General features: G+C 36.8%; 1 protein-coding gene across 25 annotated transcripts in view; it reads right to left on the reverse strand.

The window, feature by feature from the left end:
* Nucleotides 1-18,739, reverse strand: part of DLG2 (discs large MAGUK scaffold protein 2) — a 1,600,462-nt gene that overhangs the window by 31,434 nt on the left and 1,550,289 nt on the right. For 17 of the 25 annotated variants that reach the window (XM_056115953.1, XM_056115951.1, XM_056115947.1 and 14 more), the window contains one exon: nt 3,769-3,868. In XM_056115953.1, coding sequence (XP_055971928.1) covers nt 3,769-3,868 — 100 coding nt within the window. Of the gene's footprint in view, nt 1-2,683; nt 2,730-3,768; nt 3,869-18,739 lie in introns of all 25 variants that reach the window. The other 8 variants (XM_056115956.1, XM_056115959.1, XM_056115958.1 and 5 more) reach the window with 1 other exon arrangement.

Here is an 18,739-nt window from a genome sequence, read left to right on the forward strand (position 1 = left end):
ATAATACACAGCATCATCATGGTTAAAAAAGGTATTTAAAATATATTGCTATTATAGATTGCAGCTCAATAATATTAATAAAATTAATTTTTAAAAATATTTCACTGAACTTTAATTTCTTGTTCATTTGGAGACCACAATCAGTGGTGCTCACTGATCACTCTTGGTGATGCTTGGAGGACCAGATATGATGCCAGCTAGTGGACCTGACCAGCCACATGCAAAACAAGTACCCTACCAGCTGTACTATCTCTTTGGCCCCGATGTTTGGTATTATTATTTGGTATACATGTATATTTTGACAGGATTCCCACAATCCTAGATGGATTAGTTTTAGAGTATAAATGAATAAAAAAACAAAGCAGGAATTACATTCAAATGAATCATTTCTCATTTTACTGGTCTATGATCAGAACTGCAAAGCTAATTATGGTCAAATGCTTTACCCTTGAGCTATATACACCATACCTTTGCATGGCTAACTGAAACATATTTATCTTGTGTAAATTGGTGGGGGGAGGGGGGAAGGGTGCGAGACCCAAATTTTAATAATTAGTTTTAAAAGGTGCCAGACTGGGGTTGGGGTGGGGGGTGGGGATAGGGAATCTGGGAACACTGGTGGTGTTTCCTCATCACCACTAGTTGGTGGAGGGAAGTTGACACAGGTGGCTGGGTTGGTGATGGATATGTATATCAAGAACTCAATTCTGAATAACTTTGTAATTCATGGTGCTTCATCAAAATAAAATTTTGGAAACTAAAAACAAAAAAGAAAGTCAAGGTACACTAATCCTAGTGGCAATTTATCTTTCTATACATGAGTATTTTAAGTACCAACTGGAGATAAATATTTTGGTTTTCACTTTTATTTCAAAAATAATTTAGAAGGGTTTAAAAAGTATCTCAGGGGGCTGGAGTGCATGATTTATAGCCAGAAGATCTGGATTTGATCCTAGTACTGCTTATGGCCCCTGAAGCAACTCCAGGAGTGAGCCATGAGCACACAGCCAGGAGTAGTGTTTGAACACCTTTGGGTGTGGCCCCAAATAAAATGGAATCAAACCAAATAAAAAAAATTAGAATGATAATATATTTTCTATAGAGAAATCTACAACCCTTTTGTGTCTTATTTTACAACCAATTTTCTGAGCATCAAGAAATCACAACAAAATAATTTTATAGGCAATGAGAAGTTAAAAATATGTTTTAACAAAGGTCCAGATTATTGTTTACAATAATATTCAGGTAAAAGAAAATTTCACCTAGAGAAATATGTTCCATTTTTAAAATGGATACAAACATTTGAGCATGCTATATTTAAAAATATACCAGTTACATTTCTGGCATGTTAATGACAACCACTTTTTAGTGGTATTCATTTATTAGCAATATATTAAAATGTTTCTTCTTCCTTTCTCTATCACACAGAGAAAAGTTAGAAACTCTGTTGCTACTTGATGCTACCCAGATGATGTTGAAATTACGATTTGGAGATCAGCTACTAATTAAAAAAATTTTAATAGAAATTCATAGTAGGGAGTCAGTGATAAAGTTTTCATCTTTAAGGAGATGAGAAGTTTCTCTTGATAAGATTTTGCTTTCTACATATACATATCTGAAAAAGTGCAAATTAGCAATTTGAAAGATGAAAAGTATTATTATGCATGATTGTTTAAATAATTCTTGAAAACAAACTCCAGCTCAATGCATTTAGTTTTTATACAAATAAAATGAGCAGCTTCTAAAAATATTGCCCATAGCTCTTAAATTAAAATGAAAGAAAATAAAAAATGAGCATATGATAGGAGTGTAAAAGACACAAAATTCTGTTTTTATTTCACTGGTGCATATACAATGGAACAATAAAGAAGAAAAATCATAATATTCTTCACTATCAATACACAGGGTTATTATTTTTTATTACTTAGTGCAATGAGACACAGGCTAAAGTCAATAAAACTTAAAAAATTAAAGGTATACTATATTGTATTTTCCATTTTGTGCTGTAAAATGAAGACCTGATGTAACTTAGCTAATAAACTACTAATAGGAAAACATATCCAAACACACCTAAAACTTTATCATATATATAACATTTCAAGTAGGGTCACTGAAAGTCAGGAAAAAGTCAATGGAAGTTAACAAAGAATCAGAGAAGATCAAATAGCTAAAGATTTGCTTTTCTGAGAATGCATGTTCCGTTTCACCATAAAGTAGCTCCTTGACTAGTAGTGAAGTACAATCCAATTACGGAATTTGGCAAGGCAAATGAATGGTGCCTGGTAAAATGTCTGAAGGAAATAGCAAAATTTCTGCTTTACTATTCTAGAACATTCACATCACCCTTTCCTTCAACAGGGCTTCTTGCTCTCTGGGGGGCCTTAGGTGGCAGAGCAAGTGATGCCCATGTGGTTGGCATCAGTCCCATGTTGATAATCACACCTGGGCAGAAAGGGCGACTGAACTGCAGCGCAAGTGACAGTGCCTGGACACTTTGCTTTTCAATGCTGACATGCAGAACAAAAGGGCCGAACATTACTTCGTAGGAGCATTCACAGCTAGGTGACAAATAAAACTGGATCTTGTGCATGCTAGGGGTGAAAGGCCCTCGAGAAAAGGAACAGAAGCCAAACTCAAAAGGAAAGAAAAAGAAAAGTTACAGTGACCATTCCTGGGAACTTACTCAGAGTCTTTGTTCCATAACCGTCGTCACCTAATCCGGGGATGTCCTGCACGGAAGTCCCCAGAGAGAGCAATGAGAGAGGAAGAGCAGCCGCGGAAGAGGAAGGAAGAAGTCAGTGGAGTTGAAATGGATACTACCAGGACAGACCATGTTGCCGCAGCAATCTGGATCCACATAGTCAGCTTTTGAAACAATTTTTTGCCCCCAACTCCCTGGGCTGAGAATTTAGAAAACAACTCACGAGTTTTAGGCAAAAGTACCCAGAAGGGGAAGATTCAGCAAAAATTGATTTTGCCCACTGTCAGAAACAGGTTGCCACAGAAACGTGTCACTGATTATTTTTTGTTGGTTTCGTCTGTTTTGCCCCATACCTGGTGGTGCCCGGGGCTTAGTCTTGGCTCTGTGTTAAGGAGTCTTTCCAGGAAGAACTCCGGAGACCACACATGATGCTGGGGCTTGATCCCAGGTGGGTCTCCTGCAAGGCAAAGGCCCTAACTACACTCTCCCTGGAGACTCACAACATGCTACTTAGAGCCACATTCCACTTCAACTTCTGGGATGGATTCTGAGGCCTAGTGTGCAGTTAACGCTCGGCGCTCAGTGTTGATATTTGTAGGGAGGGAAACATGAACAAATAATATGCTAGAAAATCAAAAAGGGAATAGAGTCATGGCCAATTACAAGTCATTCCCCCCCAAAAAAAAAAGAAGAAAAGAAAAGAAAAAAAATGCAGGTGGCAATGGGCTGCATTATTTCTGGGCAGAAAAAGCATTAGTCTCAAGCCCTAGGGAGTTGTATGATAGAGAAAGCAAACCAGACCCAAGCTTAGAACCAGATTCTGGTGGGAAGCCTAGTCGCAGCTTCCTGAATCATCTCCTCTGCAGTTTGCAAAGAAGAGCCACGTCCAGGGAAGGATCCAGACTGCAGTCAACCCCTGGTCACAGTAGTAAGCCCTGACCTGCCTGCCTTGCTGTGTTCGCCTAGGCATGTGACGTTGGGAAACCTTCATCATGCGTGTTGCCCATGAAGGATTTTTTTTTTTGCTCTCGTGTGGCATGTGACATTCTCTTTGCGAATCTACTTACGTTCAGGATCACTGGTTTCCTGCTCACTCTGCTCCTTGTTCTTGTAGAATGGGAATTTTCGTGAAAAGATGAAGCTCTTTTTACGCTTGTCATTGAATGACTGTGAAGGAGAAAAGGCATGGGGCAAAACAGGGGACGTCTAATTGCTGTCACACTCATGCTGACAAAACAACTAGTTTGTAAAAGCAGAGAGAGCTGCAGTGACGCAAGAGGACATTCGAAAGAGGTGCCACGGGGGTCCGACCGGCAGGTTTTCTTTTCTAGAATTGTAAATTTCTTGGAAGGAAAAATTTGAAAAATTTTCTTCAAAGGAAGGACAAATTGCAGATAAATGAGGATGGAAGGGGAAAAGATCGTCTTGGAAACAGGCGATTCAGAGCGTTTGTTCTCTTCTACAGCTGGGTAAGTCATGAGTGATCCCTGGGAGTGGGAACCTCGCCACACTTAATATCTTCTTCGTTAGTAGAATGACAAGGATAGCAGCCGTTAGGTTGGGAGACTCGAGGGCAGTGGGAAAATTGAATGTAAGTACCGTCTTTTTCATCATAAGGCAGAATAAAGATCTTACTACAGAAGCTAGCTTCATTCTGTGACTCCATGTCCTTGTATTATTTGGTGGAGCTGGGGGTCGCCAACAGATGGAGGCATGACTTTTGCTGCTGACCATTTCCACCAAGCTAGATGCCTTTTGAACGAGTTTAAATTTAAAGTACTTCAGCTTACATTTAAAGAAAACTGTAGAAAAGGTGTACAGATTTATAATATATGATCATTACAGTATCTCCCGTTGATATGTGATAACAGATACAATGTTTCTAATCAAAAGAGTTCATAAAGATATTGAGCACCATGCCTTTGTTTGGTGGGCAGGAGGCCAAAGGCACTGGGAGACAGAGTCCTTATCAACCTAAGGACTAAGTGATGACTGTCAGCCAAATCTGTTAAAATACCGTCTAAGGAGGTGTTTACGCCATAATTACTCGAGTAATGGAGGCAGGGTCATAATGGGCCTGATAAAACACAATGCAAGGCTATCCTTTAAAAATGTAAGCCCTCGATTAGCTTAAATAAACATAGTTTAAAGCATAGGTATATAATTTTTATATATTAGAATGTATTCATTCAACTGTGTATCATTTGCTTGTCTCATCAACTAAAGTAAATTCCATTTCTTTTCCCTATCATTATGTAAAAGGTCTTATGGGGTTCTTCTTTGAGAAACATGTTCAATAATTTTATATGCAGGTTTTAATTCTCTTTCCCCCATATCATTCAAAATTTTTGTTTCACTAGTTTGATTATCTTGATTTAACTAATTTGTGTCTGAGAGTCATTCTTCAAGGAATTGTGCAGCTGTTGTTTTTAACCACACAGATTGTAAAATGAATGTGCCCAGAAACCTGAAGATAATTTGACAAAGGGAATGTTAAAACAGTGTTAGCGATGGCAGGTGGTAGGAATAAAAGTCGAGCAAGCAAGATACAAGTAAGACTTCTTAAATGGAAAAGCAGTTGTTTGGATATATCTATTTTGATTATTGGTTGAAATTAGTTATATGCCCTATTTGGGCATTAAGCTTGATAAATTTTATTTGGATACTCATATATACTTTATTAAATAAACATTTTTGAAATCAATTCATACACAAGATATCAGAATACTAAAATGTTAGCACTGTCATTCAGTAATTAATTAGTTTTTTTACTTGGAATGTTCAACAAGTCAGTAGAGTTTAATTTAAAATATTAAATATATTTTGAAATTAGGGAACACATTTTGTGTTTTAGATTTAAGTTCAAGAAATATATTCTGAGAAAAATGACATAATTATTTTTCTATTGTCAGAACTTAGAGTCAATATTATTGTGTATTTCTAATTAAGGATTGGTATCAAAGATAAGCCTGGGAATTCCCCAATTTTCCCAGTTAAAAACTGTTAAGTTCTTAAAGCAATGTTAAATATTCTTGCATCACTTCAGTTTCATGCCACTTTTACATTTTAAGCATATTTAAACTTCAGAAACTGAAAACAAAAGAAAAAAATATCATGTAAGAGTAATGATACGTGATATTGCAAGGTATAAGACATTGAACTTCAACATTAAGGATGACTTGTCATGCAAACAAATTTGTACAAATTCCATGCGAATACAAAATAATGTCAGAAGAGTAAAGTCAGGTTAAAATGTAGACACTGACAACATGGAGAACTTCGAGGGCTATGATGAGGCCACATGCAAGCCACAGCACTGATGTTTCATGGGGTGAAAAGAAAATGAAAATGTGTGGTTTGTGATATGAATTCTTATGTCTGTGCAAAGCACGAATTGTAATGTGTGACCATTCCTCACATATGAATATTTTGTGTATCATGGTTCATTGGATTGGGACATAATTGTATTTGATACCAAAATTTTTAAAAGAACATAAAATAAACAATAATCCCTCATATATAAAATTATTTATCATATTAATCTTATTACTTAAAACCATTTTGCATTGAAATTTAAGAAAAAGTAGTGACATTGTTGGGGTTTACATCACCTTATATTTATGGAAATAAAATCAAATCATAATTTCAGTACACAAAGATTTATAAGACACACATTTGGGGTCTTAAACATTTCAACTCGGAGAGGTTATATGTGGTTTATAACAATTTACACTATTATTAATTCTTAATTAGGCACTTATAATACATTATATAAGCATTTTGTTGCTGTTCAGTTTTTCTTTTAATTTAGAAAATGAAATCAACTATATTGATTTTAGGTGAGAATAATATATTAACACTTGTACTATATATAGAACACATGCGTCTAAAACAACTGAAGGTTGATTTACAGCTATAGTAATCATACTTTTTAAATGCTACTCTCTATGTTACATTATCTTAAATCTCTATACATTGTTTTCATGTAACTTCTTTGAAGAGATGTTTGAAAATATCAGTCACATGTAGTAAGCAGCAAATTGAGCAAATTGTCACAGTTAAGGATTCCATTTTGAAAGTTGACTTAAACTACTGTGTTCTTAAGAACCAAACACCTAACATTCACTGAACATTGATGTGCCTGGTCTGGTTCTACAAACTAAGCTCCTCACTAACTTCAGAAGGTCATAAACATCATTCTTTCTCATATTACAGATACAAATTACTTTACAAATCTTCTGCTACTTATTCAGTGTCATAATTTTTCATACTCAAGTCATACTTATTCAGTGGTGGGCAGTGAGGCCAGGATTTGAATTTGCAAGTATTTCTATTTTGCAACTGCTTTTCTTTCAAACAAGAAAAATTCTGCGGCACCAAGTCCATTTCAAGTTTATAATTATTAGTGTTTAACCCTCTGTCTCTTTCTGTCCTGCACTCTGTCACTCTTATTTGACAGAATAATCTGTCATCATTCTGACAAATTCACTGCTTGGCAATTGTTTATTTAAATTATCAGATACTATTGACTTCAAAAATAACTTTGTGGGTTATCTAACTACAGTTTTTGACTGCATGCATATTTCTGTGGGCTATTTTTCTTGTTCTGATAACAAAGTAAATTAGTAAATTTAGTGGTCAGGCTACAAATGCGAATAAAAGCCAATATCTAAAATGGCAACTATATAGAGATAAAATAGATTAGAGATTGTAGAGGGTTTGGGAAGGGAGTAAAGAAAGTGGGAAGTAACAGTTCCTGAGTAGAGTGTAAATTTCAGTGGAGATGAAAATGTTCCAAAGTCAGATGTTGTATAACCCTATGAATGTACCAAAGAGCTTGTTTTATACACATGTTAACTGCGTAAATTCTATCCTATTTGAATTCTATTTCAATAAGACCATAAAGAAAGGAAATTCTCCCTATCTTTGTCCCCACCATGGGAATGAGTGGATATACCAATAACATGCTTTATATTTTATTTGCTATTGACTTTAATCAAATGTGATGTAACCGCTCTTCTGAACCCTTATATTCAATCACATACACAAATCTTGTTTGTCTGATTTTCTTATTTCTCTGTTAAGTGAATACTTTTCATGTTGTGACAGACATTAGAACACTCACACTAGAAGTTAGCATATTATTACTGTCACTCAGAACTCTCAGCTGTTAGGTCAGTGGAATGGAATTGCCCAGTGTGACCCCAGGATATCATGGTATTAGTGAACTGGTTTAAGACAAAATACAGGCTTCATGAAGAAAGAAATTTCTCATTTTTCCCACTGAAATCCAATGTTCTTAAAGATGAATAAGGTAATCTAGATTTATTTTTATCCTCATGCAGAAAACTTTAAAATTAGGGGCATGTTTCAGTTTTTCTTCTCATCATCCTGTTCTGATTTTCCAAGTTTTGAATGTTTCATAGTTCTAAAATGTCACCTTCGTGATATGAATATTCTCTGGGCAGAGTTTATACTGAGTTGAAATACACCTGATTTTGTACTTTCTTTTCTTTGATAAGTGCTTCTTTTCCTCTAAGTCTCATCTCTCCTCTTCTAAAATAGTCATGTTACCTTTGGAGAGTTACTATAAATTTAGGCTATCGCATTGTGCTACAACCTGATTTTCATATAAGAAAATCAAGAATTAAAAGAGGCTCAAGAACAAATAAATTTTTTTTTAAAAAGGGGCATACTGAAGGAAAGATAAAAGATTGCTTGAGATATATCCTTTCCTAGAACTCTCTGAACAAATGTGTCTATTATTATGTTCAATTCAAAAATGGTTAGCTTGCATTTCTAATGAGCTAATGGATCTAGCCATTGAACACTGCACTGTGGCCCTGTCCTCCCATTGTTCATCGATTTTGCTCGAGCAGGCACAAGTAACGTCTCCATCGTGAGACTTGGTACTGTTTTTGGCATGTTGAATGTGTCACGGATAGCTTGCCAGGCTTTGCTGTGTGGACAGAATACTCTCGATAGCTTGCCTGCTCTCTCAGAGGGGTGGAGGAATTGAACCCCTGTTGGCCGCGTGCAAGGCGGTAGGTGCAAGCCCTGCCCGCTATGCTATCTCAGCCATTGAACATTACAACTGCTAAATTACATACACAAACAAAGATCAGCTTTCTGATAGTAGAACAAAATACTGCTTTGAAGTCACTTTGTAAGTCTATTTTCAATGTTTTAAAAAGGGAAAAGAGGAAGTTTCTGTTCATTTCTCCCCCATTTTTTGATTAGGCTGGATATTTTTTTTTTTTTGTTAATTCTACCAGTGCCTTATAGTTCTTGGATATTACCCTTTTATCTGATGGGTATTGGGTAAATAATTTTTCCCATTCTGTGGGTTGGCTTTGCATCTTGGTCACCATTTCCTTTGAGGTGCAGACGCTTCTTAATTTAATGTAGTTTCATTTGTTTATCATAATGAATGAAATGAGTCAGAAGGAGAAGGATAGACACAGAATGATTACACTCATTTGTGGAATGTAAAAACAACAACAACTACAACAACAGCATAATATAAGACTAATACCCAAGGACAGTAGAAACAAGGGCCAGGAGGATTGATTCATGATTTGAAGCCTGCCTCAAGTGCTGGGGGAAAAGGCAGTTAGGATAGAGGAGGGACAAAGATAATGGGAAACAATCACTCCGGATAAGAACTGTGTGCTGAAAGTAGGTAAAAGAACAAACATGATAAGCTCTCAGTATCTGTATTGCAAACCACAATGCCCAAAAGGAGAGAGGGGGGAAGAGAGAGAAAGAGAGAGAAAAAAGAGAGGTAGAGAGGGAGGGAGGGGTGAAAGGAGGGAAAGAGGGGGGATGTCTGCCATAGAGGCAGGATGGGGTGGGGGATGGTGAGAGGAAACTGGGGACTTTGGTGGTGGGAAATGTACACTGGTGGAGGGGATGGGTGTTGGAACACCGTATGACTGAAATCTGGTCACAAACGGCGTTTTAACTTTATCTCACAGTGAAACAAAGGAAAGAAAGAACAAAATCTACTTGGCTGGAGAGACAGAATAGCAAGAAAGTAGGATATTTGCCTTGCATGTGCCTCACTAGGGCTAGGTTTGATTCCCAACTGAGTAGCAACAGGAGTATAATGCCTGAGCACAGTGACAGGAATAAGTCCCCCAAATGCCCCCCGCCCCAAATAAAAGTCCTTTCCCACTACTGGATGTCATTCTATTTAAATATCTAGATCCAATTATCCAACTATCTATGAAAAGAATAGAAAAAGATGATACATTATTTGGTTTCTAGAATATAAACATAGAAAGAAAACGAAAAAGAGGAGGAAAAATATAGACCAGGAGACAGAAATTGGATTGGTTATTTGTAATAAAGTATTTCTACTACAAATTGCTAACATTTTTAACCAGTGTAGAATTTCAAGTAGATTTCAGTTGATTTAAATATTTCTATATTGTTGGATACTTTTTTATTTTTCTATTCTATTCTTAAGGAATTTATATTGTAATGAATGTAATCATAATTTTTATTTTTAAATTAGTATCTTGGGATATATTTCTTGAAGTTGAATTACTGAGCTAAATGTTATTATTTAAAATCTAGAACATTGTAACTGTTTTAAAATAATATAATTTATTTAAATTTGCACCTCTACTCATTCTTTTTGGGTGTGTATTTTGCACCACACCTGATGGTACTTGAAGACTATACTTGACTCTGTGCGTGGGGGTTGCTCCTGGGAGGGGCTCAGAGAGCATGTGGTCTGGGAAATGAAAAATGGTCCTCCAGCATGCAAAGCATGTGCTTAGCCTATTGAACTAATGTTCCAGAATTTATCTATATACACATATTGATATATGTGTGTTTTAATAAATACATACATATATATAGAGAGAGCGAGAAACCTAAAAATTGGATTCTACCAAACATGTTTGTGCATGAACTAAAAGTTGCGATAAAAATCGAAAGACTTTTTAAAATTTTTAACAGACTAGTTCCATTCAACTTGAAGGTTGAAATAAGAGCATATATCCACAACAAAGAACTACAGGTACTGAGAGGTTATCAGGTTTGTTCTTTTACCTATTTTCAGTACACAGTTCTTATCCAGAGTGATCATTTCCAACTATCGTTATCTTCTCTATCCCAACTGTCTTCTCCCCCAGATTTTGAGGTAGGCTTCCAACCATGGGCCAATCCTCCTAGCCCTTGTTTCTACTGTCCTTGGATGTTGGTCTCATATTATGTTTAATTTTTATATCCCACAAATGAGTCCAATTATTTTATGCCTATTTCTCTTCTTCTGACTCATTTCAATCACCATGATATTTTCCATGTCCATCCATTTATAAAAAAATTTCATAGCTTCATTTTTCCTAACAGCTGCATAGTATTCCATTGTGTAGATGTATCAGTTTCTTTAACCTGTTATCTGTTCTAGGGCATTTATTTCCCGATTCTGGCTATTGTCAACAGTGCTGCAATGAACACAGAAGTGCAGATAGCATTTCTGTTGTGTGTTTTTGGGCTCCTTGAAGGAGGGATTTGTTTGCCATAAAAATATACATTTCTATTATATTTAGACTTAGATTTGAAGTTATCAAACATGAAAATATTATGAGAATAATGTATTTCTGATTTTAATAAACTTATTATTAAAATAGATGGTGAAAATATTATAATAATAATTAGTATGACATGTAATAATTAGTATTATCATTATTAATATTTGATTTTAGGTTTTTGGACCATATCTTTCTGTGCTCAGGGCTTATTCTTATCTCTGTGTTCAGGGATCACTCTTTATGGGGGAACATATCAAGTGCCACCGATTGAGCCAGGATTGACCATTTCCAAGGCACAAACTTCACCCCCTTTAATATATCTCCAGCACTTCAACTTATTGTTTATGAGTAGCACATGAATATGTATCTGCACTATTTTAATTAAAGAGAAAGAAAAACTTTCAGTACAGCCATTATCTATTAAGTATACTGCAAATGTCCAGACATAATTTAAACTTGGTCTTAATTATATTCATTTATTTTATTTTAATTTTTTGGGGGGGAGGTTGGTCCACAACTGGTAGATTTTAGTGAAGTCCTGTCTCAGGGATCAATTGTGGAGGGCTCGAAGGACCATATGGGATGCTGAGGATAGAATCTGGGTCAGCCCCATGCAAGGTAAGTTTTTTACCCACTGTATTATTCCTCTAGTCCACCAACTTTAAAATTATCATCATCATTATTATTTGTGAGATGAGGGAAGGGAGGGAGTACATTGTCGATACAGAACCTGACAGGTCAGGTTTGGAATGTTATGCATCTGTTTTCTAAATTTTAAAGAATTTCAATATGGATATTGGAGTGATATCAGATTGGAAGAATGAAAGTATCAGAGAATAAGACACCAAAGGAGGTTCTGCTGCACTGCATTGTCTACAGCTGAGTTTCTTTCAAAGCAATTCTAGTTTTAAAAGTTGACATTTTGCGTGGCCTTTGGGTCACAACTGAAGCTTTTTGAAAAAAATGAAAATTGGTTTTTTTATATAATATCTGACAGAACTTTTATTCTGTTCTCAGCTGAGAATTCACACAATCATATTTATTAACTTTATAATTTTTATTATTCACTACTAGGAACCAAGCCCTCTGTTAAGCCCTTAGAAGTTTGATCTTCACTTAAATAAATACTGATACTTGTGGCTAGAGGTGATACAGTTCAGAAATGCATTCTGACAGTGTAATGTATTTTTGTCAATGTGTGCACCAGAGCATTCCATAGGTAATTACCAGACTATGTGACTTTAATTACTTTACAAGTCTAAAATTATCCAGTATTTCATTAAGTCAAAAAATACAAACTGTAGGAGCTGAAAAGAAAACACATGGAAACTAAGTCCCAAATTCTCATTCTCTACTTATTTTACAGTTATCCACATCCATAAGACACATGGAATTCATTTAAAAGCCCCTTGCTGGGAGAAACAATGCGGATCAGAAGAGGTGAGTGACTCTGAAGTTCACCACATTAATTTTTTTTTGTTTTGTTTTAGGTCACTCCTGGCAGTGTTCCCAGTATGTGGTGCTGAGATTGGACCTAGGTCAGTCATATGCAAAGCAAGTGCCTTCCCTGCTATGCTCTCAGGCCTGACCACACTAATTTTTTTTACATCTTGTTAACTTGTTTAATTTTTTTCAAAAACTTTTTCTTCTGCCCCCACCCACACGCTCTTTCCTTCTTTCCCATGTTTTCTTGGTCACTCTCAAGACTTCCTTCCTCCCTTCCTTCTTTTCTCCCTCCCTCCCTCCCTCCCTCCCTCCCTCCCTCCCTCCCTCCCTCCTTCCTTCCTTCCTTCCTTCCTTCCTTCCTTCCTTCCCTCTCTCCCTTCTTACTTCCCTCTTACATATGAGAGTAACACTTTTCTTTTTTCCAAGTCTTCATGTGTAAGTAGTAGTGGCTAAAGGAAGAACTGTCTGACAGATGTTCATGGCAGAAAAGCTAGAACACTGTACTGCAGGCAGGAAGGGAGGGCTCAATGAGGTCAGTTCATGGGTCATTGTGTTCAAAGGTCTGTGATATACCAGGGTGTGAATAGTTAAGTGAGAACTGTGCACACAGAAGAGAGAAGACCCCATTCTCAGCATTACATTCATTCTCTTGTAGACACATTTTCTTTTCCAGAGTTTCTTTTCCAATTTTTTTTTTTTTTTTTTTGCTAAAAAGTTTGATCTAACTCATTGGCTTTGTGACTGGGTTAGTGATTTAACCTTCTAGGATTCATATTACTCTTTTATGATGATGCTGATCATCGAGTTTACTCTGCCACATAATCCTCATGACTGTTGGTAATACGTCTGACTCAGAGAAGCAAGTTGCTTTGCTTTGGGGGCATAATTGTATGGTAGAAGGAAATAGGTCAATAGCCAGGCTTTCTGAGCTGTCTAAACTGGGAGGAGAGACACTGATCCGTGCATAGAGTCTTTCTGGGCATCATTAAGTCACTTTCTCTCCCTCCATCTCTCACCATCTGTTCTGTCAATTGATGAGATAAACAAGATGACCTTGAAGCCCCTTTGCGGTTTTTCCTTTTCCTGCCTCCGCCAATTCCCACTCTTCTTTGCTTCAACTAGAAAGGTCCTCAATGCTACCCTCTTGGATGGTGACTCAGTTTAGAAAGATAAACAGTGAGTTTTTTTGCCTCCCAGAGGCACAGAGGTCATGTGTAACATCAGGAATAATGAAGGATTATCCAAGAAGTGAAGTATAATAAAAGTTCACTTTACATAACTGTGCCTTATGACTAATACCCTCCATATGAATGGGAAGGAGAATTCAGGGATCTTCCCAATGGAGACAAATCCACTACAGCTGGGAAAGGCCTTAGACTTCATTTAGCAGAACAAGTCAAAAAGATATGAACTCTCACCGGGAGTTTGGTCAAGCTGGCAGATGAGTGGAGAAATGGGATGATATCACAGACTCCCAGGTTTTCATTCTGGGTATTTCCATTTACCGTATATCTACACATTTCCTTCGAGAGTACTTCGTATGTTAGATGCAAATGGACTGTTTCTAAGTCAGGAATAAGTAAATCATAGTTCTACGGAGAGACAATGGGAGTGGAGCAAGAATTTCTTAATGGTTGGTTTTTATTTTGGCAGAGACAATGGAAACCACTTGGTAACCTCTGAATAGCAATTGATGAAAGTGCAGATTTTCACTTGGCTAAGATTTGTATTCTTTTAAGATTTTCAGAGTGCAGAGATTAAAAACCATGAAAGCATTTTATAGGGAATAGAAATGCATTTAGTCACATTTCCTTTAAGAAAATGTCCTCCCTCCCTCCCTCCCTCCCTCCCTCCCTCCCTCCCTCCCTTCCTTCCTTCCTTCCTTCCTTCCTTCCTTCCTTCCTTCCTTCCTTCCTTCCTTCCTTCCTTCCTTCCCTCCCCCCTTCCTTCCCTCCTTCCTTCCCTCCTTCCTTCCTCCCTGCTACTCACCTCCCTCTCTCCCTCCCTTGACTCCCATCCCAAGACGTAGTCCAATAGGCTCTCAGACACCGAGTCACTGGGTGAGTCGGCCACTATGAATTGCTACTGGTTTAGAGTGAAAACATGCTTCTTGTGATTGAGAGGATTCTGCCCGACTCCTTCATCCCATACCCAGAATTGAATAAACACCGTAATAATCCTTGGCCTCTTTCTGGAATACTTTATTGCTACCGTATTTCTATCCCTCCTTCTACTGTTCTGGCTCAAGTTTAGGAATTTTTGTGTTTTGCTTGAAAGTGCCATTCATGTAATACTTTTGTTCTCTTTGTGAGGAAATTTACTTATGTCACTTAACATAGTGTCTGGGAACTAGTTTATAATTAACAACATGATAATCCATTTTTGGGGCGGCACACTTGGCTATGCTCAGAGGTTACTCCCGGCTCTGTGCTCAGAAATTACTCCTGGTGGCACTTGGAGTAACACGCATGATGTTGGGGATCAAATCTGGGTCAGTTGCATGCAAGGCAGGTGCCCTACTGACTGTACTATGATTCTGGTACATTATTACTCTTAATTCCCGTTTGAGAGACTGCATATCCTAGTAGAGAAGGTGCTGCATTTGACAATATCCATTACTTGAAGATTCAAAAAGCAGGGGATGCTAATACCTCCATCATAAGCTACTGTCGTGCTAAATGCAGCCAGGCACGTAAGGGCTTGGCAACTGATAATTATTTTTATTCCAGAAGCATGAACTGTTCAAGCAAAATGCAATATTACAGATTTCAATGGCAAAAGTGACTCGTGAAAATTAGAAAATGAGACCCCTTTGGGAGAAGGAATGACAAATTTTCACTTTCTCAGGCTGGTTCTTGTCGAGTGGTATGTGGGATGATTTTTTGTTCTGCATGTGTGTTCTCCAGGAGACAAAATGGTACAACGCATAGTGTGAACACGAAATGAGCAGCTCACAGTTTTAATAGATCATCATGACACTGTATAATAATTGCTAAGGTGGAAACATGAATAGCAAGTGCTTATGGCATTGAAGACTGTGGGAAAATATGAAGAATCTGGAGAAAGTGCAGAAGCACTTAATTTGCTGGGGTTGAAACACTCTTTAGGAGATTGTTAGGTGAGAAGTAGCAAAGTTTGGGGCAGGCTTCAGAGAGGTCTGGCCCATGAGAGGCATAAAGTCCCCTCTCTTCCTGTGCTGCTGAGAAACTGGTCAGATGCATAATTGGAGAGAGGGTTTGGGAAAGGGTGAGAAATGGTGAGAAAGGCAGCTAGATAGTGACTCTGGTGTACGTTATATGGAATCTGCCAGGTGGTTATGGAACAAATGTTTGTTTATATTAAATCAGTGATGTAGCCCAAATGAAAAATAAATTGCTTTGCAATCATGTGTATTGTTCAAAAACCATTCTTAGTGTCATTTAGCAAGATGAAGCGTTTGTATTATATATTCCAAAGAAGAAAATTGTAATTAAAGGAGAAGTCATAAAATTTACCTATTACGGTCTATCTATTAAAATCTCTCTCAGAGAGCCTAGCAAGCTACCGAGAGTATCTCACCTGGGCGGCAGAGCCTGGCAAGCTCCCCGTGACGTATTCGATATGCCAAACACAGTAACAACAAAGTCTCCAATGGAGACGTTACTGGGCCCGCTCGAGCTATTAAAATCTACCTAGAAACAGTAAGGGGGCTAATAAATATTTAAAAAAAAATATTCCTTGGGATTCTTAGTCCTCAAATAGCAAGTTTGGACTGAAGATGTAGGTTAAAGGGCTGAATTTATGCTTCACATGCAGGAGTCCAGGTTTGATCCCTAGTACCATATGATCTCCCGAGCACAGCTAACAGTGATCTTTGAGCAATGAACCAGGAGTAATCCTGAGCATTACTGAGTGTGATTCCAAAACAAAAACCATAAAGTAAATAAAAATAGCAAATCCAGTTTTGTTGGGCATTGGACAGAGGTGATACTATAGAGGCAGCTCAATCACAGTTCAGCTGAGCATTGAACAAAGAGACGAGTGAGGAAAACCATGCAGGGGGATTCAGTCACAGAGGACACCAATTATATTAAGTGAGGAAGTGTAGAAAGTGAGGTCTACAGTTACTTATTTGAAAACTCTGAAGAGATCTGCACAATAAATTAAATGAGATCCAGCCTGTGGTCTCTGAAGGGCTTTACAGTGAATGAATTGTGAGGAAACAGGTGAGAGAACTGAGTCTTCACCCTGGGAATTCTAACACCACAAGAATTCAAAAGAAACTGCATGTAGCACTTACAGCTCACTGCAATGTTTACATTGTGGATGAAGTTTTGTATTATTAAGTCAGCACCAACCACACACTGTTTTTCATTTATTATAATGGAATCATATTTTAAAGTAGAAATTTAAATTATGTTCACATATTTAATGTGTAAATATAAGTTTATACATTAAAATTAAATTGATAACATACTATATTTTATTAAATGTTATTATAGTATTATTTAAACGTCACCAATCACTACATCAATAATATTTTGAATCTGTTGTTCTAATACATAAACATCATGGTATTTAATTTGTAGATTTATTCCTCCTGCATAGAGCAGAGCTATAAGAATATGGATTTGTGCCTGAAATGTTGCTTACATATATATATTTACTGAACATTGTCATAAAATAATTTACTCAAACTTGGGGGAGATGGGAATGATGATTTTCTTTAAAAGAGGTTCCTCTGTACTTCTTAGCTCATAGCATTAATGTGAGAGTTTAAGGAAAAATAATATTATAATTCATTTTTTCAAAAATTCTTCATGTATAAGCAACACTCAATCTCATAATTTTATCACATTTTAGAAATGCTGCTCGAAATCAAATCCCTTATTTCTGCCCAATGTGAGCTTGTACATTACCAAAATGGGTCCGAAAAACAGATGTTCAGTCAGCTCTTAGGGCTCACTGAGAAAAGGGAGAGCTTCTCGCATTTAACAGAACAACTGTATCACGGCAAGAAAATAATCAAGTTGTGTGCTTTTACTTGCTGAAATTTGGACACATGCTCTTAGCATTCTGTGGGATGTTATTTACTTGGAAGTTCAAAAAGTTCAAAGTTTTCTCTGTCAAGGAGCATTGCTCTCAGTCATCACATTGTACTTGTGTTACAAATTATTTACCTTGTTAATTCTTTATGCCAGATATGTACAAGTCAACTACAGAGAGAAATGATAGTTTCTTGGGCTCTTCTATAAAAAGACCTGCCATCCACATCAAGAATGTCCAAATAGCATTTCCAACAAGTGATTGTGTAGTCTTTTTCAATTAATGATAATGGAGTCTCTACAAATATTCATGAATTTATCAAAACATCTAAGACAGACAGTATATCTGCAAGCTTTTCCCTTCTTTACAAGTAAGATAGACTTTCAATAATACTGACAGTTTTTCTAATTACTTAAGACAGTCGCAGAAGAAGATCTCAGTGTATAATACACCATTACACCATGAGAGCTTCTTCTGTGACTGTCTTAAATAATTATAATGGATAAAAAAGTTATAATGGGTGAAAAATTGCCACCCAACTTTCCTAGTATTCTGGAAATGAATAGTAACTGTTTGCATTAAGAGTTATTACTGCTAACAAGTCACGTATACTTCCCATAGTTTCTTCATTGTTACCTATGTATAGTGTACAGGCGCAGGGAAAGAGTACTCCCTCCCCATTTTCTACTAAATGAACGTAAAGTAGATAGTGTGATAAATCAAATCATTAGTCATGGAATGCTTTTTATTGTTTTAGGCCTCATAAGTTAGGGGATGATTGATAATGCTTAATATGATATCATGGACAGATAGGTACATAGACTATTGCAGAGTGGGCTACACATGAATATTTCTCCTACGAAGTTTAAATTGAATTTGATTTCTTACTACTCCTTTTGTTCAGTGTATCTCACATCTCAATGAAACAAATCCACCATACTTTTAGGTCCATTTTACAGAGCAGTAATTGTTACGTCTCAGATTATATAACCAGCGGCATTGTTAGGATTGCAGTACTAGGGCT

This window comes from Sorex fumeus, unplaced genomic scaffold, assembly GCF_029834395.1.
Source record: "Sorex fumeus unplaced genomic scaffold, SorFum_2.1 ptg000030l, whole genome shotgun sequence".
NCBI classification, from domain to species: Eukaryota; Metazoa; Chordata; class Mammalia; order Eulipotyphla; family Soricidae; genus Sorex; species Sorex fumeus.